The sequence below is a fragment of the Hydractinia symbiolongicarpus genome, chromosome 10 (genome assembly GCF_029227915.1).
Source record: "Hydractinia symbiolongicarpus strain clone_291-10 chromosome 10, HSymV2.1, whole genome shotgun sequence".
NCBI lineage: Eukaryota > Metazoa > Cnidaria > Hydrozoa > Anthoathecata > Hydractiniidae > Hydractinia > Hydractinia symbiolongicarpus.
The window spans coordinates 25189057-25213093 of NC_079884.1; the positions used below are offsets into that span (position 1 = coordinate 25189057).

Below are 24037 nucleotides of genomic sequence, written 5' to 3' on the forward strand. Positions count from 1 at the left end.
ACGTGGGTGCCATCTATGCAGCCAAAAGCTTGCGTCATTCCAAATTTGGCCTCAAATTCTCCTACTTTTTCAAGCATCTCTTCTTTCGTTTTTGGCAGGGCTATGTATTTTGGTCCAAGCTTGTAAGTTATGCAGTTACAAACATCTCTTATGACTTTTGACACCGTAGATATGTGCAGGCCAAAAGTGTTTGCTGTCATTGACAAAGATCCTGTGTCTTTCAAGTAGTACAACGTTACTGCAACTTTTTTTTCTGCAGACAAGGCTCGATAATTTGGAGATGTGTTGTCAGGAGTAATCCATATGCGTATTTGATCTACTAAATCAGTAAACATAGCCTTTGTCATTCTGAAGTTCTTTTTCCAATCCTCCTCGGGAAGAACATCAAAAAACATGTTCAACCACCACTGTTCCACTCGTCCTTGTTTGAACCATGTTGAACGAGGAATTCGGTTTTTCCTTTGCTCTTTCAATGCTTTCTGTTTTTTTATCCAACAGTTTCTTTTGCTTCCACTCAAAAGTGATGCAGTTAAAAGAGTTCTATAGTGAGTGTATTGAAGTGCTAAAATCATTAACAATGTATTGAGCTGCAACAACAATGTTGATGATGTTAAAAAAATCTTTTTATTCGCTTGCAATTTTGTTTTGTTTTCGTTTTGACGCGCCATTATACTTTAGAAAAATTTAAATTTGGCGCTTGTGTTGTGAAATCGTCCTGGCGCACTTTTTTCCATATAAAGGCGGGATAAAATCATCCCGGCAAACGTCCCGTCCCGGCAATCGTCCCGTCCCGCCTCTTATATAAACAGCCCCTAACCCCCGTGAGTTTTAGATCTCGTGTTTTCTCAAAAACTCAATTTCTTTAATAACAATTTTTCTCTACATGGTCCTGCTTTTTATTTTACCTCCCAGAATGCGTGTTCATGCACAAAAATTTGCAAATTTTTGTAAACATTGGCAAGTCATCCATAAAACCTTCTGTACTTTCTAGTGTGTTAAATTACTAAGTGTTTGCTTACTCCGTTAGGTTTAACGGACGTAAATAAGTACTGGCATGAAAAAGGCGTCGGAAATGTTTGCGGCACGTGTTTACAAATTAAACTTTAATTTTAAGGTTAATTATCGCCGTCGCAAAACAAACGATTTTCGCGGGCATTTAATTTCTTACATGACAACATTTTGGAATTTTGTCAAACAGGCAATTTTTAGATGTTTCGCAGAGAAGAAGTTAGACGTTTGTAGTCGGCAAATTATTCGCTGTCGTTGTCACACACTTTGATCGCAAAAAAGTCGAAGGGATTGCCTCATCCATGCAAACATCCCAGTGCTTGATTCGTGATCTGCTGCTGATGTTCTTTGTAGTATTGTTTATCTCTGACTTTTTCAACGGAACAAAAAAAAAGAGATCGTAAACATTTACACTTTTTTATAAGAACCAGGAAGTTTGCCTTTCAACCTGAGATGTTCTCTCTTTTTTCGCATGCTCCATCTTAATTTAATTTCCGCTCTCGACACGCGCGCATATCTTTAAAATCACATGAAGATAGAGATATAGACAGAGACAGCATAAAACCTCCGTCAATCTAATACTGAAAATCCCTTGCATACAAAATTGAGGAAGTTTGGACGCGTAGGTTTCATTTACGAACGGTGACTGAAAATACGGACCATTCTGTTAAATACATATCGTAATAGTAAAAATGCTACCCGAGTAGTGAACACTAGTTCCTTTGCTGACACGCGTTTCGAAGTGAACGATACACACATTCGCCATTAGTTATGGAGAGTTCTTTGCCAGTATTTATTGACCTGCCTGAAAAAGATCAGGTAATATTTTTATTGCTAGATTTCCATGATTGTAATGATGGCAGTCTAAATCAAAACTTTTTTTTTGGTATAGAAAAACAAGAAAATATTTGTCCTGTACATGCCCTAAAATTGCAAATTTTGGTAGCTAGCGCACATTTTTTTGTGTATATACTTCGTAGGTTGCTTAGGAGCATACATCTCAAAATGTTGCAGAAATAACGTAGCGTATAATCCGCCAACTCCGTGAAAAAAACACATTTAACGTCCTTATATCCATATCTTCAACATATCGGTTATTTGAAACTTTTATTATCGTAGCGCTATCTGTCGTGGACCGTTCAGGGGGTATGACAAGAAAAAAAATACATTTAATTGTGGACAAATAAGCCGGATCCGACATGTACTATCATCCAATAATGCCGTGATGGATCCTTCAACTCCGTGAAATTTGAAAAACACGTTTGCTTTCTGATGACTAGCAAAAATATTTTAAAAATTAAAATATTCATTTGAAAACATTCTCAAATCATTGGAACCTCGGTAAAGGTATATATAACATGACCATAATTATAATCAATTAACTGAGATAACAATATATATAAAAAAGACCACCCTCGCGCTTGACTTGAAAATCACAAAAAGTTGTAATTTTTGTCATGTGGGAGTTCCGACACCCCTAAAATGATTAAGTGGTAGTATCAAACCCCCTGAATTGAATTCATTCATTAAAAATGGTAGACAGAGCTGTGGTAAGTTGTTGTAGGCTTCGAAAGCAGCTTCACGGAGTTATCGGATTCACAGAGTTGGCGGATCATACGCTATATATATAGTATCTGTGTGTGCACCCTTACCACCCAAAATGTGACAACCACACCAAATTATGAATTTAGGATAGTATATAACTTTTGTAAGAGAGAATCTCTTATTAAGGCGATTTGTCATCTTTTTTCGATTCTTCTTCTTTTACGATTATCACAACAACCACATCTAGTCATGCCATTATTTTTGTATACATAGTTTTATTTTTTGTCCTTGATCAACAAAATTTTGTGTGTGAATTAAAAATTGAAAGTCTTGATATGATTAGGCTAGGAATAGACTATTTTGACTCTGCTCCGACTGAGGACAAGCTGTTGGTAAAAAGTGCATTTCAATACACTCAATCATAGTGCTGTGTTTTTCCTGCGCGCATTATCCCAAAAAGATGCGTGCGCAGAATTGGAGGTAAAGAAAACATTAGTGCAGAAAAACACATGGCTGGGGTTAACCAAGGGCTATGGTAATATTCACTCATGAATTTCATTTAAAATCGTTTAAAAGAATCATTTAAAAAATTCGTTTCATATCATTTCATTCTTTAATTAACATGACTTGCCATACTAATTAGCCATGAAGAACTTGAATGGATATTCATGCATTGTGGAAAAAAAATATTTCACAACAACTACGTTCGAAACGTTCATAATAAAATAGTTATGTGCTTAAAAAAATTGGCACAACTATGAAATGCAAGGGCAGCAGGCAGAAAAAACAATATTGATAGCACAATTAGGCGAAATTAATTGCTTAAATAGTGTATTATAGACTAATTACGCTATCATAGCCTACCCGTTATCAAGGGATTTTGGGGTCATCTGCAAAAAATTAGGAGGCCTGGGACAAGCCAATAAATCTCCTTTATAATATCTATGCATTGATAAAGTTTGAATGCATACAACTAATCTACTGATGACAGAAAATTCGTTAAATATGACATCATAATTTATGCAGCATCATAATTAAATCTGAAATTTTTTAAATGTGAATATCTTGAGAACAAAAAGAGCTTTTTAAAAAAATTGAAAAGCTAGTGAACCAACTTTTTAAGCTTTATATTATCAAGTCCAGCATTAAAAAATCAAATCAAATCTTCAGCATTTCTTCTACTTTCAAGAACATTTAGAAGTTGAATTTAGTTTGTTATGTTATAAAAAATGATAGTGATTGTGAAAAATGCTTAAAGACAAAGCAAGTTCCAGTGAGAAAAATACTAAGTTGTCAAACTTATGTCCTCTTGTTCAACACTATCTTCCCTTAAATATGCTATCACCATTGTTTTTTTTTTAAAATGCATTGTTCATTTATTATGGAGGACAATAACCTGAGAATAAACAAATAATAAAAAATATGTGATTTAGTGATTGCATACTTTTAGAAAAACTGATATAATTTTGCATAATCATTCATAGTGGGTTTGTTGGAAGAAAAATCAAAAGAAAAATATTTTAATGTATTATTTGGGATAGGAATTTTACATATTAATCATTAAAAATCTCAGAAACTTCTTTATAATTGTATGAAAAAAATTTTTTTTTAGTGAGAACACAGCATTAGCCTACATCTTTACTTTGTTCTTATTCAGGGAAACTTTTTGGAAGTTTTGCGGAATTTTTCTTTATATTTATATATATATAAAAAAAATTGGTGTTGCTTAATGCAACTTCATAATTTTATTCATTAACAATCACACCAACACAATTATTGTAGGTAAGAGAAAAAAAAATCACAACCAAAAGTATCTATAAGCAAATTGCAATTGTAATAAAAATTAATATTCCTTAGTAGTTCTTATTTTAAATTCAGACTCGGGTTGTTCTTAATTTTAAAACTTCGTATGGTTATTTTGTTCTTATTTTTTTTACAAAATTGGAGGCTTTTGCTCTTGTAAAATTGTTTTTTTTAAGTGTATACTTGCTATCAAAATTAAACAAGACACAATTCCAACAATTCCATCTATGGTGAAAGGATTTAATTGACAGTTGTGACGAGATTATTTGAACATTCTTTCAGAAGAAATGTTCAAACAATCTTGTTTTTTTTTCATCTTTACACATTTAAATTCTGTTTTTACTGCTTTCATAGCATAACCCATTCATTATCAATGAATACAAATTGGTCCATACACATAGTTGTATCAATTGCTAACGAAAGTGTTTACATTTTTTGGAGCTTATGGCTAGGGCTAAACTGTTTCAGAATATTGCACCAATAAAATGAATCAATTTCATTGGTGAACATCAGGCTTAGCTTAGTATTGCTTATTTACCCTTCTTTGTTATAGTGTGTTATGTAATGATTGTTTTGCTTTTCCGTCTGTTCTAGTTTCTTACAAAGAACAAATGTATTGCCATACTTTTTTTGTTGTGTTTGTATTTAAAGCCAAGTTTCTTAGTTATCTTACAAGTTTTCTCCTCAATTCTCCTCAATTTTGTTAACAAAAGCTCCTCAAAAGTCCTCAAATCTTTTCAAATTTTGTTTTGAAAAAAAAAAAAGTTTGAACCCTGATTTAACACATCTATAGTTTGCTTGTTACAGATGCACACAATTTCTATATTATAAGAGATTAAAAATGCTTCTTACTTTTTTATAGGCACAGGAGATTCGTCAATATCTGATTTCAGCTGGGTCTGATCTTAGCAGTGACAGTAAAGAAAGTATTCATGAGGAATTGTCATGTTTGCTGGATGCTTGCGATAACTGGTTAAAATCTGCTAGTGATGATGGTAAGAATATATTATTGTCCTGTTGTTTGTCAGAAATATTTTTTGGTGCCTTTTCCATGCTCTATTATTGGATTAAAAAGTGTTTGTCTGGGAAACTTATTTAGGCTCGTTTTTCTGGTTTGAAACCAATTTGCTCTTAGCCCGACTTTTAACTGAATTGGCCTATGACTTATTTATGAGTGCAAAAAATTAAGTAGTGCCATTTTATGACTGTACTGCTAAATGTTTACGAAAAATGAGAAAGAAAAGAAAAAAGGCGTATCAATTGTTTTTTCCCTCTCAATTTATTATCATTTGGCTGTAGTGTTTCAGCACCTGTATACTTGATTCTTAAAGCACTTATATATTTTCCTTTTTTTTCTTTCCAGATTTAGAAGCCATGATGAACAGTTTTATATCACTTATTCTTTTCTGTACATTTGATGACAAACTGACACGAAAGTTTTGCGCTAAATTAACAGAGATGGGTGCTTCGGAAAGTAATGCCCTGCTCAGAATTAAAATGTAGGTTTTGTGTTTCTTATTATTAAAACATGCAGGAAGGGTAGGAGGGAAAAAGGAATCAAGGGAGAGATGAAGATGGGTAAAGTCTTATCCAGTAGCTGTTAAATAGTTATTTCCCAATTGGAGGAATTTATCCTGAATTTCCCAATTTAGTAAACTTAAACCACCTTTAGAAAAAATCTTTTTTTGAAAAAAACTATAGTAACATGTACTGCTGCTTTTTCTTAATTAGAAATAAATACTTGTTATCAAAATATTTAGTTATGTAAGGAATTTGTGAGGTCTCGAAAAAGAACATGCAAAGCATTACATTGGGCTTTTTATATATGGGATAATGATCTGCTGTCTCTAATGATACACATGGTGATTATACCCAAGGGTTATTGAGGTTGGATCTGAGATGATTTCTAAGTATTAACCACCATGTAGTAAGTGCAATAAAAAAATAATGATATACCAGTAGACTTGGTGTGTTGCACTTGTATATTAAAATTATTAAAAATTAGGCTAAGGAAAGTTAATTTTCTAATTAGTGTGTCCCCATGCATATACCTTTTAGATAGCCTTTTCCATCCAATTCTAGTGCATCTTTTTCCTTTTCCGTGTATTTGACTAGATCGAAACTATGCACTATGACTAACCATCTCTTAATAGCTCCCCACAGTAGTAGGAATCGTATTTCGATGAAATATCCTTAGTCCGTGCCATGAACTTTTCTCCTGAAAAGTAGCGTTTCTAGAAACATTAAAGCTATGAAAAACCTTTTTTCATCAATTGAACACATGCCAGTGTAGTTTTTGGGTGTGATTGCTAACTAAACCAACTTGGCTTTCACGTAGAACATTTTACATGAATCGTCATGCAATTTATTATGCTACTTTTTAATATTTTGTATATTTTGATGTATTAATTTTTCTTAAATTGATAGATTAAACAACTTATTTGTTGGCTTGCCTGAAGGTAATGCTTTGAGATATGATGTATACATTGGCCAACTTCGTCTGGCTTCAAAGTTCGGTCACACTAATGCTATTATAACACAGTTGAAACAGGTATGTTGAAGTTTTGAGTTAATGAAAATCAGGCTTTTATGAGAAGCTGTTGTTGGTTTTGGATAAAAAACAAATGTGTTTAAGGCTGAAAATAACCATTAATGCCACAAAGATTTCAATAAAACTAGATAAAAACACAAAACCTAATTTGATTGGATAACTCAAATCACAAAATGGTTTGATATCCAAAACAAATGGTCAGTTTGTTTTAAATACTACAAGCAACAGTATAGTTTATTTAAACACGTCAAAGCGTCTTGGCAAATATTGTGCCCCAAGAAAAGGAAATTAAGTAAAGGCAGGTATCCACTTAAACGAAAATGGTTTATTTGATCTTCGTTGATCGCAAAAACCTATATATATATTAACATGACTATTGGTATTAGAACTAATATTTTTTCGCAGGTTAAAGAGTGGCTAAAGATGTGGGATATTAGCATTGAACAGAAACGCACATGTTACAGAGAATTGCACACAGCTTTAAAAGATGAACACAAAAGGTGAGTATCATCTTTGAGAGGTTGATTTTGCACCTTTCTTTTTATGGTGTCTTTTATTGTTATGGTACCCCTCATTATTTATAGACTTTTATGGACTTCTCAACCTTAGCGTGTTTATATATATTTTAACTTTTAATAATCCATAAAAGTCAATAAAAATTATGTAATAAAGCATAATTCTAGAATTATGTTTAAGAGCTTTTATAATTTAGACCTGCTTTTAAAAAAATTGTATTCTATTTGAATGTTAGTAAAAATGTAGCTTTTTTGCACCAACGGTGAGAACATAAGATTGACCACCATTTTTGAGCATCTTGTAATTGAGGCTGAAACAGTTTTTAAGCATGCTAAGAAAGAAATTAAATGTCCATATAAAAGAAGTGTCCTCGGTCTCTATAGAGGCAAGGTTTAAATTTTTGTTGTTGCCCAAGAAGGCGTGCAAGTACTTTTGTTGTAAGTAACTCTTTAAATCATATTTGTTTGATTTTCCTCCATAACTTTCCAATGCATGCTTATTTGCTTGTTTTAAATGCAAGTTAAAGTGACTTTTGCCAACACAACTTTAGACTGTACCCTGTAGTCATTTTATGTTATAAGACTAGTTGAGTTCACCGAGTAGTACCAGACTAAAAATGCTCATGCAAATAGAAAAAAACGAGTTGATACAGAGTAGCGTCAGGTGTTTCGAGTAACTTTAAGGATGTTACAGTGTAATTCGCATGTTACAGTTTGAAGGAATTTTTTTTGTTATTTGCAGTGAACAAGCCACACGTGTCATGTTAGAATTGTTATCAACATACGACGAAGCCAGTGCGTCTCTCGCTAAGGCGGATGCAGAGAACTGTATTCTTAATTTCATAAAGAAACCAGATATATTTATAATGGACCATCTACTGAATTTAAAACCAGTCGCAGTGTTACAGGGACAGCCAATACATAAGGTGCGTGTGTATGGAAGATGTTTACGTTTCGTGAACTCCTACGTAGGGGTTTTTTTATTAGCAACAAATTCATAATTATTTGGAACAGAAGTATTCACTTATTGGGTAAGGCTGCAGCAAATCATTAGTTTGTAGTGTGGCATTAGTGAAAACTTTATTTGCTGAAAAAAATTTACTAAAGGTCTGAAAATGATGGGGAAAAAATATGGAACTTTTTTGTGAAAATTTCCTGAGATTTTTGTCCAATATATAACTGTTAAGAAAATTTTGAGTGAAGGTAACTCTTAACCAAAGGCGTGACGGATCCAAGACAGGCATACCTTAATTTCCACTGTGATTTTCCACTGTTATCTTTGTGTGTATCGTATATTACTTTTGTATGTATGTTTTAAATCCGTTTTATTTTAGCTTCTTGAAATCTTCGTGTCAGGACAGTTATCAGACTACTTGGACTTCCATTCTAAGAATACAGACTTCCTGAAAAAATCAGGTACCATTACCTTCATGTTCACCATGCAGCTTGCAGACCCTTCTTGAATTTATCTTTCCCATTATTGCCGTAATGCTTCGAGTAAGCGCCCAGGACGTTTATTAGATTTTTCGATTTTCAGAGGGGGCGCCTATTCGAGGGAGGCGCTTATTCGAGGGAGGCGCTTATTCGAGGGAGGCGCTTATTCGAGGGAGGCGCTTAATAATTTTTTTTCATAATATCGTCAACGTTTCCTAGATTGTATGAAAAGCTTGTTCATCATCGAGAATATCTTCTTCCTATATTTTTCCCATATGGGTATTTATGAAGATCTTTATCGGTAAAACTCAACACAGGTTTAAAACAGTTTTAGCAAATACAATTTACGTGCAGACCCAGTAAGCAGTAACAGTACATAGAGTGTTCAATATTAAATACAGTAAGCAGAGTCCTATTTCAGAGCAAAGTAGAAATTGCGCTTGATAAAATCTTATTTGCTTGTACATTGATTAAGTTATGTTATTCAACTTTTGATTGTGGAAGTTTTGAAGGAGTGTATGCGACTTGTCGCTTCCTTTTCTAGGTTTAATACATGAGCAGAATATCCATAAAATGAGAATATTGACGACACTCACGCTCGCTATACAACAAAAAGAAATCTCTTTCGCCACCATGACAGAACTGCTTGGTCTGAAAGACGACGATGAAATAGAAGAATTTGTTATAGACTGTAAGAATAAGTCTATCTTGCTAAAGAATAGGTCCATGTTGCTAATTGTATTTTGGCGCCGCTCATTCTACAGAATAGCCAGACTTTTATGTTGTTTGTTTTTACCTGTGACTTGGTCTCAATGTATTTCATATATTTGTTGAGATACCATAATTTTGTTTCAAAGTTTTTGAGTAGATATAGAAAATATTTTTATTTTGTTTTTCAGTGGTCAAATCAAAATTAATGCACGCAAAGATTGATCAAATAAACCAGAAGATTATTATAAGGTAAACTTTTTGTTTAAATAATTCCATTATACAGCCATGTTGTGATGGTGTTCGTACTGCCATCGTATAAACTTGCGGGTTAGCTTGCAGGTTCGAGTCGTCACTTATTTTTCTTAAAAAAAATTAGCGATTGTTTTTTTGATTTTGCACTCCTCAAGTTGTTTCGTACCTTAAAGTACATACTAATAGTCTCCGCATTATGAAGTTTCAATGCATTTTCTGAGCCTTATGTTCAAACAAATTATCGCAAAAGGTGAAAATAGGCATTATTCGCGAAAATAAATTCACGCTAAGAGCTTCCACTATTTATATTCTTCACGCGGAAAAAATTTCATCACTTTTGTCCGTGTGAATGTCGTAAGTTTTTTTAATTTCGCGAAAATTAGTATCCGCGAAAATTTATAGTTAAGCCTGCTATTCGTGAAATTCGCAAAAATTATGTTGCGTGAAATTTTGATTTTTTTTTTTTTTTTTTGAAGAACGATTTACACTAATTTTTCTTCTGATTTTCAAACTATAATGAATATATGTGAATTCAAGTTTAGTAGTCTTTATGTCTCCTACATGACAAAATGTCATAAAATTATTTTTCGCAAAATTCGCAAAATGTTAGTATTTACCAACTTCGCAAAAATTGTTCTCGCGAATATTAAATTTTATTTTCACAAAAATTTTTTGCGAAAATTAATTTTCTTAAGTTAGAATATACTTGGACACAAGAACAATTTACATTAAAGTTATAAGTGGGCATTCTAAAATATATATTCGTCATATAAAATTTTTGTCACTCTCAAAAAATGTAATAGTCTAATCTAATTTCCCTTGAGAACAATACGTGTTTCTGGCATCTGACATGTAACAACAATATCGTTGGAGAGAGGGAATTTGCTGTTATCACGAAATCCCTAATGATAAAGCTTGAAAAGGATGGAAAGTTGTGGAAACACTGGACTATTGAGAGTGTGTGACGAAACTATAATTTAATAAGTGATTTGGTTTATATGACACTAAATAAGCAATTAAAACTATTATTAAAAGATATCCTAATTTATTTAATAGTGGTTTCGAAATGCTTAGTATCTTTTATAAATAAGAAACTGGTTTTTAAGAAAAACTTTTTTATTGCTTGACAGAGAGTCACACAATCATTAAGCTTTCATTAATAACAAAAACACCCACTCCTCTCAAATAGACACAAAGAAGAGAACTTTCAGAAAAACTTCCAGACGCTAACTTTTAAAGTTCTGTTTTTACTATGAAGAACAAAAGAAGAATAAATCAGCCTGTCTCAGGTCAGATTTTACTGGCAGTTGAAGTAAAATTATATAAGGCAAACAAACGACTTCTCTAGATGGACTTAAAAATATTCAAACTCGCAATATTTTACCAATTCGCTCTGCGGAAATCGAGTAAAAGGGGTTAAGTGTTTTAAGGAAGCTTTATTTCTTGAAGCATGCCAATTGAAATGTCAGTGATTGATGGGGTGCATTTGTGAAAAAAATTCATACTTAATATTTTTACATTTTTTCAAGTAGTAGTTTTTTCATGGCAACTATTTTCTTATAAAGTAGTTACTTATATTAAAATAATTTGTGTATCTTAAAGGAATTCTTTTCTTCTAAGTACATATATATTCCAGATTCATCCATGGCGCTTTTTCCAGATTTATATATGGCGCGCCTTATCTACCTTTAAAGCATAACAACTAGTTTATTTACTTTAACTACGTCTGGCTTTTATCTAGGTCAACAAGTCGAAGAACGTTTGGTAAAGCAGAGTGGAAGGAGCTCGAAAGCAAACTTGAAACGTGGCTGGATAACTTTCAGACGATACGAACAAATTTAGAACAGATTGTACAAGTTGGAGGGGCTTGATGTATAATATTTAAAGCGAGTTCATGAACGTGTGTCTAATCCATCGAAACAGAAATATATCTAATATTAGAGGCTGCGTGGTTTTTCTATTACAAGAATGCACTTTTTCACAAAAAAAGGGCAACTTTTGCTTACTTTCGCCGAACGTAAAAGGTACAATTTTGCAGGATTTATTTCTACAAATGTGGGCAAAAATATCAAAAATAAATTCTTGACAAATAAATTCCTGACAAATTAATTCCGCAATAATTTTTCCCTGCTAAAATTTCTTACTGAAGGTATATCGGATAAGAGTTGTGAAAATCGGGGAAGACGGATTAAACATAAGAAAGCCCGATGATGGTGTGAATGAAAAACACTGACGTGATTATTAGGTTAGTGTACCATATTTTATTTAAAAGATTTACGTCGATTGTTGGGAGAATTTGTAGAAAAAATGCTAATCAGAAATATTTTAATCGTCAGTTTCACAATTAAATATTGCCCGGAAATTGGAAATTTAAATTTGCCGCTTTTAATTCGACCCACCTTTTTCTCGCTAAATGCTAAACATTGTAAATGCTCGTTTAAACGCCCCAGGCGTTAATTTAAAATTTCAACTTACGGTGGGTGCTTATCAAAAAAAATCTCATTTTTGTGTTAAAGCTTGGTTTTTAGGAAACTTCCGCTCGTACAGAATAAAAACAGAAGATATATATGAACAGGTATAGGTAACATGCTCTAAGCGAAAATGTTTAAGTTTACGGTTAAATTTCCTCTATCTCAATAAAATAATAGCAAATAAAAAAATTTATGCTTTCCAAAATATTCTAATTGAGGCCCCCTTTGACTCTAATATTCCAATAACCGTCCCTGGGCGCTTATTTAGAAGGGAGATTATAAAAAATTACAAAAAGGGTGAGCGCTTATTCAAGAGGGGCGCTTAATCGAAGATTTAAGGTGGTGATAACTCTATTCTGTTTTTACGCTGAAGAAAAGATTTTATGTTAAACATGATTAAGATTGATCTTAATGTTGTTTCATAAGTCTTACAAAATTAACCTTTTATTGTTAGTCGATAAATCTTACAAGACAATTCCTACAAGAGTAATTGACCAATTTTAACCCAGCCAATCCGATTAAAGTTATTCCTTTCATTTCACATTGATAAATAAATAAATGAAAAAAATTGGCTTAAGGTTTCTTTTTTTTTCTTTGATTGATCAATTTTGGATGATAGTAAAGCTTCACGCTTTAAAATTTCGACTAAAAAAAACTGCACGCTACAAATTTTTGACTTATGCAGACTTATTTTTTTATTTGGTTACCGTAAATTTTTATGATAAAAATTGTTGTTTACCGAGCTGGTTAAGAATTTTTCGTTTGTTTGATTAAAAATTTGCTGTTTTAAACTTCGTATTTGCTTCACTGAAACAAATTACAAATGATAATAATGAATAAACTTTTTAAATTATCGCAGTCAATGAGAGACTGTAAAAATTTGATGCAGCAAAGCCTGAAAAACTAAAATAATCACCATTTTTTGGAAAAATCAGAGGCAAATATTGAAAGATATACATCAGTCAGGGAAAATTTTATTTCTTGACACTGAGGGGTTTACTCTGTTTCTTGTAAGGAAGTTACCCGAATGGCATAAATTCTTTTGGATGGTCAAGAAGAAGTCAGGGAAATATTTTTATTTGTGACAATACACTGCTTAATATTAGGAAGAAAGGGAAAATTCGCCGTTTTCATTGCTAAGCGTCTCTCTGAATCACTAAATAAAACTGGGAAGTTCATAAAGCTCTTTGGGAACTCACCTAGAAAAAAATATTTGACAAATAAGTAAATGTAATTGGTGTATCTAAATCAGCTACGAAGGAGGACTTTTGTTTTCACGGCCGCAAAATAAAAGCCAGACCTATAGGTTTGTTTTTTTTATTCCCTTTTTACCCTTACCAGACAGGTCGCATATTTATTTTATCGTGTTTTTTTCATTAGTTGGCTGTGTTATTTCAATTTTTTTCAAATATAGTAGAGTAGGTAGAGACATTTACCGGTCATAACGAGACGGACATGAGTAAATGTCGTCTTCATTCTTTGTTTGTGCGAGGAAAGTTTATATTAGAGTATTATTTTAAAAATAAAAACACATCCATAGTTTTGGATAGGGTTCTATTGCAAACGATTCAGATTATCAGTAGTTTCGGTTATATCCCTTCATTGTAGATGCTTTTTCGAGCTGTTTAAAACGATACAGGGAAGTATAAAGAAGATTTTTTCCGGGAAAATTGTTTTATCAGATAAACAACTATATAAGGACGACAGCTGTTCAGACAAATTCATTTACAGATGGAACATGACACGAGGCAAATGTTGTAATAAAAAATTACGGGTGACACTTATGGGTGGAACCGGAGTCGGAAAAAGTGTTATCGCGCGCCGTTTAATTGGTAAAGAAGAGATAGATGTTTGCAAACCAACTATTTTTGATTATTATGAAGAAATTGTCGAAATCGGAGAGGCAAGTGTATTTTTGGAAATCAATGATACATCAGGAAATTTTTGTTTTCCGGCCATGGACAAATTAACCATGGAACATACAGACATTATAGTGATTGTTTTTTCACTTGAAGAACTTGGTTCGTTTGAACACGCAATGAATATCCTGTGTAATCGCTGCACAGAACAAACGCTGCCGGTAATTTTCGTTGGAAATAAAAAAGACAAAATTTCTAACCGAAAATTACCTTGTGAGGAAAACCTAGAAAACTATATAATGTGTCAACTGAATAAGTCGTACATCGAAATGTCAGCTCTTTACGACGACGCCGAAAAATTATTACGGAGAATATATGAAGATTACGAAATAGCGCATGGACCTTACCATGTCCGACAAAAAAAATCGATCATAAAAAATGTCAAATCGAGGTTTGCTAGATCTGTTCAGTCTATATTGCATGGTCACACGAAGAATTAATGTTTAATTAGGTACATATAATGTAAATTATGTAAATGATATATTTTTATAATGGTGATGTAAATACATAGCGAAGTGGTTTATTAATACAAAGATATATATTTTTACAACATATTTTCTGACATCACCGCAATCCTATATGCTACATGTATGGTAAGTCGCTACAACAAAGATGCCCACTCGTGCAGAAAATTTATAAATTTAGCAAAATTAACGAAAGACTAGAAAAATCCAGCATAAATGGTAGAAAATTTGTGTAAGTTAAGAAAAAAAAGTATTAGAATTTTGTAAGTTTTTATATATTTGTCTTTGAATTTCATGTGTATATATAAAACAGGCCGGGACAGCCAGGGAGTAGGATTGGGGTAAGGGCTGGCAGCCTCTTCCTTAAATGCTGTTACTTTTCAGGCAGTAAACCCCTGAAGGATAACATTAGTTCGCCTGGTTAATATGCGTGTAGTTTAATATACCACCCAAAGAAACCAATAGTGTTCTACAATTTCGAATCATGTGTATTTCCGTTTTCACAATCGAAATCTTTGTTAAACTCTTCAATAGTTTCTGGCAGGTGTTGGCCTCGGGTTTCCGGTACAAAATATGTTGCGACAGCCGCAAGTAGGGCTAAACCACCAAAAATTAAATATGGTAGCTCATCGAATGTATAATCGCCCTAAAAAAGGTCAAGGTAATAATAATTTAAAAAAAGATAACCAGTACTTTCACCTCGTTTCCAAGGATATTTTAATCATCGTCTATCCAGGATTACGAACAACCTCGTCCTCAGGGCTCTGGATACATCAAAACATCATACGCGTTGAAGAGCCCTGGGTATGAGTGTGGTATTTTATAATCAATAAGTAAGTAAAATAATTACTTACAATTAGTAAAATTTGCGGAGCAATCATACCGCCAACTCGAGCCCAAAATACACATGATCCCATGCCTAACGTACTATGGTTAAAGAAATAAACCTCGTTTCTATGCTGTTTTAATTAATTAATGTTTACGTTAGGTAAAAAAGTAGAAAGAATTACTCGCTTTTAGAATTTGATATTAAATTAAAAGATATATCCAATGTAAGACTGTCACGGTGATGTCACTTCCACGTTTATATTTTTCTACAGCAGTGAAAAAATTTTGAACAATGCCTGGAGAATATCAAATTTCCTTTTTAAATTTCCCCTAATTGAATTAATACCACGTTGTCTGGTGAGGCCATAACAATTTATAACATAACGTCATGCAGGGGAAACTTCACATATTAAAAAACACTTACCGAACCACAGTGGGGAAGAGCTCAACAGTGAAAAGAAAAATAGTAGAAAATCCAGCTGACAGAAAAAATTTGCCAATGACGGCAAAAACGGTAGCAATGTCTTCGTTGTTATCTGAAAATAAAGGGAGGGGAAAATTATAGTGGTATACTCATCGTTATGATCTCATTTTTGAGACTGCGATATAAAAAGGATAAAGGACTCATCCTCTCTTATTAATACATATTGGATATACGCTTTTCTTTTTAAAAGAGCCTAGCTAAGAAAAAACGTTGACGCTAAAAATAGGAACCTATAAGAAGGCTTAAATTCCTTCATAGAGTATCAGAATAGAATGTGAGCTTAGGGTTACAGAGAAACAACTATTTTAGAACAATTATTTTTCCATTACTAAAACGATACATACCAACCTCGTCCCCTTTTTAGAACTTATGTGAAAACTTTAAAAACCTCTGGGAACGAGGTTGTTTTTGAGCAGTTTTTTATGTAAATAATATAACGTTCCTTAAAAAAAACGTGTGTACCAAATTGAGGCATTTTTTTATTTTCGCGAGCGATATCAACCTCGTCCCCATGGCTTGTCTCATTGGCGCTGCCTTTTTTGTAGGTCTGACGAAAGGTCTGTTCGTCTCCTCCGTCAATGCAACAGGTCCTGGGATTGAGGTTAGAGCGATATACAATATTTACATTTTGTACATTGACTTTAAATTTGAGAAGTACGGGCGGATAAAAATAAGCAAATTTAAAGCACATTTTAAGGCTTTAATCCTGAAAATTTTAAACGTAATTAGTAATTCACGCGCTGCGCTTTTTGATAAAAGGTGCTGGGGTGGAACTTGAAAAAGGGCATGTAGCTTCTCTAAAGAAGAAAATCGCTTCTCAGTGGCCATTGATAGCTGTGCTAAATGTTTTAGTTTACGTTAAAACTTTTTTCAAATAAATGCTCGCCACGTCCTGGTGACGCATTTTCGTTGCAGCAGATTTACAAGTAGTCTGATCTATATCATTAATTGACTTGATAATTGAATTGATATTTTTATACAAAATTACGAGGCTTTAAGCAATATTATCTTACTGCAAAGTCTCTGCAAAAATTATAATCAGTCGAAGACTTCCTTTCTAATAACAGAATTGTCAATCTCTTTTTCAAGGCGTATTGCCTTTCTTTTGAAGAGACAAAGTACCCTGGGAACAGATTTATTAATAACTCTTAAGAATTTTAACAGTCATGATCCAAACGCCTAGGGCGTTTACTACATTTTTCGATTTTCAGACAGGCACCTAATTCGAAGAGGTGTAAAAAGGGCGTTAATTGGAAAGGTATCTTTCCAATAAACGCCCTTACCTATATTGTCGCCCAGGTAAAGGGGGCTTTTATTGAAAGACTTGAAAGAGGGGGATTTAATCGAGAGGGTGCCTACGTTTTTTTTCTGGCCTTTCTCCGTGACAATAAGAAGTCCCTAGAGACTGATTTTTACACAAATTCGACTGGCGAAAGGCTTTGTGATCCCTTTTTAATTTCGAACAAACTAATTTAGGGATTTTAATGTGTATACCTATATTGTCGCTTTTCTTGATCGTTCCCGCTATGATACAGGTCACACCTCCTAAGATATAATACAGCATCAAAGGTCTGCGACGAGTTAAGCTAAAATGAGAGAACAAAGAATAACTACGTAATCCTTTAATGCTAAATGGATGGTGCAGAGAAAAAAGAAAAAATCTTACTATTTCAAAATAAATATGACGGATATAAACGCTATTACTTCTACAGACGCACTGACAAAATAATTTGCATATCGGTTTCCGGCAAGTCCACCAGTAGTCAAAATCAAACCGTAGTAGCCGACAGAAGAAGCTAGCCTAAGAAAAAGTATTATTTGGAACTAAGAAATAGTAAACAAAGTTACTGTAATTATTTATTTGTATAAAAGTTCACATACAAAAGGCTTTTCGAATGTACTGTTTAATACCATAAGAAGAAATCTCATAACCAAGCTTTTTTACGTTTCTATCCCAAAGTAAAAGACCAAAACAGCTTTGTGGATAAGGTTTCATAGTAATGATTTAAACCGTTTTCAATCGAGGTACAATCGTTGCAGGGGTAAGGTTAAAATTTAATTTGAATTTTGTTTTTTACTCAGCCACTAAGGCGCTATGGCTGAAATCTACTAAACAAAAATTTTTAAATTTTAAAATTTCTTTAGACTAAAAATGAACTTCAAATTTAGGACTATTATTAAATTGCATTAAATAAGGGTAAAAAATATCAATAATACGTATTCTAAAGTGGACCTTTTTCCTGCTTGATATCCGGAATACCAACAAATTACCCTGGGTACAATAATAAAATTATGGTTAACATATTCGCCGCAAATTTTTAGTAACAGTATTAACATACCAAATATAGCCCATAAGCATAGTCCTCTTTCGTATTTCTCTGTTTATGAAGAGATCGTGAAAGGAGTAATTTCTGCCATCTTTTTTAACCGCTTTCGAGCCTGCGTAAAGGTTCAACTCGTTTGGTAGTTCTTTTTTGTTGAACCGTGCTATTCTCCTAGCGTGATACTCTGCTTGCTCATTTTTGCCTTGATTCACCAGCCAACGTATTGATTCAGGAACAAAACTGTAAAATAAACAAACAAGAAAAAAATATAAATCTGTTTTCTAAATATAGATTCAAAAAAGAGAAACATAAGCAAACGTCCCTTTAAAAATATCTTGAATTTTTTTTTTTTTGATTACAACTTACATGATGTAAAACAGCGTGATTAGACTCGGTAAACACAACGCCAACTGAATCTTCCTCCAATCTTGAATTGCCCAGGCTAGTGAAGTCATCCATAAGTTACCAACAGCCCAGCACACCTCAAAGATGCCTGCACATATCGGCCGATATTTAACAACCGTCATTTCCACCAACAGAACGTATGACGACGTCTGTATACCCTATATGACGAAAACACACGAATAAAATAACAACTAAAATGTATAATTTTTAGTCTTTAGTCTCTCTATAATAATAGCCGTATTCTGTCTCTGCGCAAAATGGTAGCTCTAGTAGCGAGACATACGAAATGAGGTATTTAAAGAACGGGCGAACCCGTGGATTTATCCACGGTCCACCGACTAGCATATATCTTATTTAGGTCTGTAGCGTCCCAAATGATATTTTGTCGATTATTATTATAAAAGAAGCTTGTGAAAGGATGCATTTTTAGCCAAACATTAAAATCTCAAATTCGCCTGCCCTGCACCTCCCAAAATTTGGTGTCAACTACGGCTATTTTATTTAAAGTGTAAACAAACGGAAACGCAGCTGATTGAACCAGAACAGGCTGAAGATAATGAGCAATCGAGGAAAAATGTTCTACGGACCATCTAAATAAAAAAAATATCACAAGTGCTGTGACGGGGGTTGCACTAAGCACATCATTCACCCAATGATATTTTCACAAAGTCATGTAAATGTGCTGATGAAATGGTTTTTTGATATTTTTGCCATTCATGGAAGGAAATCACGTTTCTACAGATGATGCACAAAATTTAAGAGCTAGCACGGGTCTAACATTTTACATTTTGAGTAAATTTTTTGAAAGCAACGAAATCCTGATGGCAACGCAAGCTTCTTGCGATTAGCTAGTCCTCGCAGTTGCGGTTTAACAAAGGTATCGGACTGATCTTTCACGTCAATATCAAATTCGACACTTTGGCAGCTAGCTACTGTATAGCAATCAAGTTCAAAGCGTTATGACCAGTGCAAAATGTACGTGCATTTAAAGAAAGATGTGGAAGATATTGTCTCATTTCTGATTTTTTTTACAATAGCTTAATTATGAAAGCACGATTTCGCATCAGGGGTTTGAACGTTGGTGAGGTGCAAAAGGGTGAAATATATCAAATAGCATTTTGAGCATTTTGTTTCAAATCCTGTGTTATTCAGTCATAAACACCCAGTCATTACTCAGCAAAAAAAGGAAGAGGGCTGCAGGTCGAAAAAAAAAATCATGTTATCATCAAGCGTCTTTTGCAACCACGATCCCAGGGCTTGAAGCCTTTTTTATTATTTATCATTTTAGACTTTAAAATGTTATCTCTTGAATTTGTTTTCCATTTTGTGAATGTGTGTCGACATAGCTATATACTCAGATAGAATTAATGTCAAAGCCAGTTGTTCGTCATTTTTGTACGACAAAAGCTTCGAATGGCCACTAATATGTTATCGGCGAGATGCAAAATCGCTACTTTTAAACACAAGTACGCCAAAGAGATAGCGTCAAAAATTAGCTAGACGCATCTAACAATCCAGCACAACGTAATAATCCACGTCCGGGAAGAAAATTTGGGGAAATGGTCACGCTGAAGTCATTTTAAAGTTTAGATTTGACCAAATAATTGACATAAAAAGTGTGCTCTGTGACAAGTTGAGAAGGAGTGAATATAATAGAGCCTATGTAATTACTTGTGGCGGCGGACTCCGAAAATAGCTTTCCCGTTTTGACATATGTTGACCAAGATTGTACAATTCAAATTGGATTTAATTCTTAATTAATCAACGAAGGGTCAAAGTTGAAATTTTATCTAAAGGCTGACTAGCCCACTGTGTAATTCTCATCTGTATTGTATTGCTCATAAGATATTTCTTAAATATATTTAAAGCGTGTATCACAAAGATCTCAAAATCATCTTGAACATTTTTTATATGTTGATATTCCGATATTTAAACCCTTCGATCATTTTTTACTTCACGATGTGTTCCATATGTGAAATGTCAACTAATAAATATAATCATTTACCTGTACAAGAAATCCGAGAAAAAATCGGATAGCTACAAATGCATCGTATGAAGAAGCGAAATGTACTCCAAGACCAAGTAGGATGTGTCCATACAAACAAACCAACAACACGGGTTTCCGTCCGAACTTATCGGATAACTGTCCGAAAATAGCACCACCAATCATGACGCCAGCAAAATAAATTGTCGTGGCCGCACTGACTTTATATTTTTCGTCACACACAAGAGACCACTAAAAGAAAAGTAATGTCTGACATTAGGGTAAAAATCGAGTTACCTGTCGATATGTTGAGTTCTCTATAAGGACATTATTGTCTAAGCAAGTTCACAACTACAATCTTGAACAAAAAAATTATCTGGAGAAGTTTTTTTGGGGTAATTCTTAAAAAAAAACACTGACGAAAACTTTTGCAGCTGGTAGGACCTTGAAGAAAGAAATAGGACATAGAAGTTCAATTTTTTCAGGTACGTAGGCTAAATAAGAAACTTTTGAAAAATCATTTTGACATGTGGAATTTTAAAGCATCCCACATTAGGGCTTGTAAAGGCATTAATTAACCATAAAACCGAAGGTCAGTTGAGGGCGTTGTCAGGTCAACTTTCACAAGCCAAAAATGTATTTACGTTAAATATGCGTTTTTCCAAGTACTTTTAAGAACGAATTTTTAAATCTGTTCACAAATATTTTTGTCCAAGGTTGTAGAAACTTGACATTATGTTACAAACAAATTTCCTTTCTTCTTTCCTTTCCTTTTTTATTTATTAAAGATGTCTCTTTCGTTAAAATCGTAAATGTTTTAAGTAGTCTTTCGTTTGTAAGGATAACCTACTCCATACTTGCCTAATATCTTATTAACCCAGGTAATGATACCTGAATGCCATTCCAATGAATTGAGTATTTGGAGGTAAGAAAAGATTCAGCTAAGTAAATGTCTTTTAATATTTTGTAAGGCGAGTAATTCTTATGGAGTGGTTTCTTTTAAAAAATCGTGTTAAGAACAGAATGGTTAGGAAAGAGTTTTCATAAATGCTTATAAATATGTTAACTGCGTTATGAGTTGACAAGAAAGAAACAAATTAAAGGTTCCTTCACAATTTACGATAGTCACAAAGTCAGTTGTCAATGTTTGAAAATCAACTTTACCTCATCCACGATTGATGATTCCTTTCCACTGATATCAAATGTCCATCCGTTCGGACAATTCATTTTGCTTCCAAGTGTAGCATTGAAATTCAAAAACGCTTTGCACTTTTCAAACGAGGTTTTTCCATCTTTAATTTCAGTAGGAATACTGTTGTTTTTCAGCATACCGTCAGGAATTGTACAGCTATAAAGAAAGAAAATCTTTAACGATTTTTACGGGAACTTGTCGTATTTTTCAACAATTTTTTAGGTTTTTAAATTTTTTACTCTGTATATTTTAACATACCAACACAAAAGACAAAAAAAAGTATTACTTTCTTAAAAAAATAGTTAGGAATTCAATCAACCTCGGCCCTAGGCGCTTCCGGAGTTATTACGGAAAACTTCATCAACAAGGCAAAATGTCCTGGAAACGAGGTTGTAATTCAATGTAATTCATATTTCAAGATATATTTTTATAAGACAACGATCGGGTATTCACGGGATTCAAAAGATTTAACGGTCTGACGGCTATTTAATACACCTTTACGATAATTCAATTGTACATGCGTTCCTACGGCTCTCCATCGTTTTACAATACTGGAGGTAAAAATCGTGTTTTTATGAGAGTTTGTTAGAGGCAAAAGCGTGTTTTCTCCAGTTTTTTAACTTCCGTTGAATCAATTTCTTTCAAATATTCAGGAAACGTTGATAATAATAAGATACAACTTATGTGTACTTTTCATTAAAAACAAAACGCGGCAAGAAAAGTTTGCACGAAAAAACTCCTTAATAAACTCTTATAAAAGTGTGATGTTTACCTCCTCTGATCGCAAAATAAGCTGCGATGGAGTGTTAGTTTTCCCGAATTATCGTACCGTGTATTATCGTATGTGAAATATTTACAATTTAAAAAAGAATCATCGAACTAGCTGGACACTTTTTTTTTCGTAAAATCCTGAAAATAATTTTTTTATTTATTTCTACAAGAAACTTTAAATTCTTTTAAATCGTTATTTGCTTACACATAAGTAACAGAACCGTTCTAATCTGCGTCATTTCACATTTGAAATTAAGAAAAACAAATTAATTTTAGTTTTAGAGTTATTTTTTAAAATACCTTTCTAGGAAAAAAAATTATTTGCAACCCAGAATGTTCTGGATTAGTAAATTTTTTAGTAATATATTTACTAAAATATTTTAATAAAAGCCTAATTATCTAGCGAGATGTTTATAAATGCCAATTTTAGCATTGAAAACTAATTTGGTATGCATAGCGAAAAACAGAATCAAAATCTAGGAATATTTTATAAGAATATTCGAGATAAAATTAGACAAAAAGTTTGACATTTCGCTTGAGCTCTAATGAAACGTAACCAAAAAATAACAAATTTCATTTAAAGTGATTTCCCCCACTAAATCTAGTTGTGTCAGTCAGTTAAATTAGGCTGTCTGAACAACAGTCCCATAAGGGTGATTTTCACACCAGTTTGCATTCTCAGATCACTCAATCTTAAATGTGCTAAAAATATGCTAAAAATAGATCAGGATGATTTTGTCCGAAAATTAAGAATATACATGTTGATTGAAACGAATATTCTTACAAACAAAAACAAAAAAAAACACTTATAAAAAAAGCGTGTAACTGTTGGTAAAAAAAAAACCGTGAAGGAATACGTACCTATGTTTTGGTGTGTATCCATATATTGCCATAATAAGATGGTTCATCGAGACAGTGGAGTTGCATACAAACAAACAAATATACAATAAAATTTGATACAACCCAGGATCACCCAACTGGGCTAACAACTCTGCAACTTCCATTTTGCTATACAAAACACAAGAACTTTCTAAGAGCACATCCAACCTTTGCTAGCTCGCGCTACAGATTAAAAGTCTTCTCGATATGCAAATAACAAAATTAAATATTTTGAATGCAATTATATTTAGGCGAGATAATAAAATACCAAACGACGTGTCTCTCTAAATTGTTTAACAAAACTCTATGGTGATAAAAGTCTGTTAAAAAGGTCAATTAAGAAATTAAATAATTATTATCTAAGCAGACACAAAGCGACCCCCATTATTAAAAACATATCTTTCGAAGTGGAAATGACATTACAGAACAAGATTTTAACAAATGCTTGTGGTTTTTCTGTCTTCGCGCCGTTACTAACCAACCTCGCCCCAGGGCTC

The 24037-nt window shown here is 33.2% G+C and overlaps 3 protein-coding genes across 3 annotated transcripts; 2 read left to right on the top strand and 1 right to left on the bottom strand.

Moving 5' to 3' along the window:
• Nucleotides 1-1673: 1673 nt before the first annotated feature.
• LOC130662548 (eukaryotic translation initiation factor 3 subunit M-like) lies at nucleotides 1674-11764 on the top strand. The gene is made up of 10 exons (XM_057461441.1): nucleotides 1674-1827; nucleotides 5219-5351; nucleotides 5720-5855; nucleotides 6784-6907; nucleotides 7313-7407; nucleotides 8165-8348; nucleotides 8757-8838; nucleotides 9401-9547; nucleotides 9756-9816; nucleotides 11561-11764. Exons 1-10 carry the CDS (start codon nucleotides 1780-1782, stop codon nucleotides 11688-11690), a joined length of 1140 nt encoding a protein of 379 aa, XP_057317424.1. The 5' UTR covers nucleotides 1674-1779; the 3' UTR covers nucleotides 11691-11764.
• Nucleotides 11765-11889: 125 nt separating this feature from the next.
• On the top strand, nucleotides 11890-14790 carry LOC130662549 (GTP-binding protein drn-1-like). Its single transcript, XM_057461442.1, has 2 exons — nucleotides 11890-12064; nucleotides 13899-14790. Exons 1-2 carry the CDS (start codon nucleotides 12039-12041, stop codon nucleotides 14647-14649), a joined length of 777 nt encoding a protein of 258 aa, XP_057317425.1. The 5' UTR covers nucleotides 11890-12038; the 3' UTR covers nucleotides 14650-14790.
• A 173-nt stretch (nucleotides 14791-14963) lies between these two features.
• On the bottom strand, nucleotides 14964-23927 carry LOC130662547 (organic anion transporter 3-like). The gene is made up of 10 exons (XM_057461440.1): nucleotides 23523-23927; nucleotides 21863-22046; nucleotides 20720-20950; nucleotides 18676-18872; nucleotides 18325-18549; nucleotides 17652-17786; nucleotides 17480-17571; nucleotides 15926-16037; nucleotides 15528-15600; nucleotides 14964-15319 (listed from the first exon to the last, which is right to left on the bottom strand). Exons 1-10 carry the CDS (start codon nucleotides 23663-23665, stop codon nucleotides 15143-15145), a joined length of 1569 nt encoding a protein of 522 aa, XP_057317423.1. The 5' UTR covers nucleotides 23666-23927; the 3' UTR covers nucleotides 14964-15142.
• Nucleotides 23928-24037: the final 110 nt, after the last annotated feature.

Coding starts and splice junctions, on each gene's coding strand:
- LOC130662548 (XM_057461441.1), top strand. CDS start 1,780: ATGGAGAGTTCTTTGCCAGTATTTATTGACCTGCCTGAAAAAGATCAG. Junction 8,839..9,400: donor AGACTTCCTGAAAAAATCAG/GTACCATTACCT, acceptor TTCCTTTTCTAG/GTTTAATACATGAGCAGAAT. Junction 9,817..11,560: donor AACCAGAAGATTATTATAAG/GTAAACTTTTTG, acceptor GCTTTTATCTAG/GTCAACAAGTCGAAGAACGT.
- LOC130662549 (XM_057461442.1), top strand. CDS start 12,039: ATGAAAAACACTGACGTGATTATTAG. Junction 12,065..13,898: donor AACACTGACGTGATTATTAG/GTTAGTGTACCA, acceptor CCTTCATTGTAG/ATGCTTTTTCGAGCTGTTTA.
- LOC130662547 (XM_057461440.1), bottom strand. CDS start 23,665: ATGGAAGTTGCAGAGTTGTTAGCCCAGTTGGGTGATCCTGGGTTGTAT. Junction 17,572..17,651: donor GTCATATTTATTTTGAAATA/GTAAGATTTTTT, acceptor CTCTCATTTTAG/CTTAACTCGTCGCAGACCTT. Junction 15,320..15,527: donor CTCCGCAAATTTTACTAATT/GTAAGTAATTAT, acceptor GACCTTTTTTAG/GGCGATTATACATTCGATGA.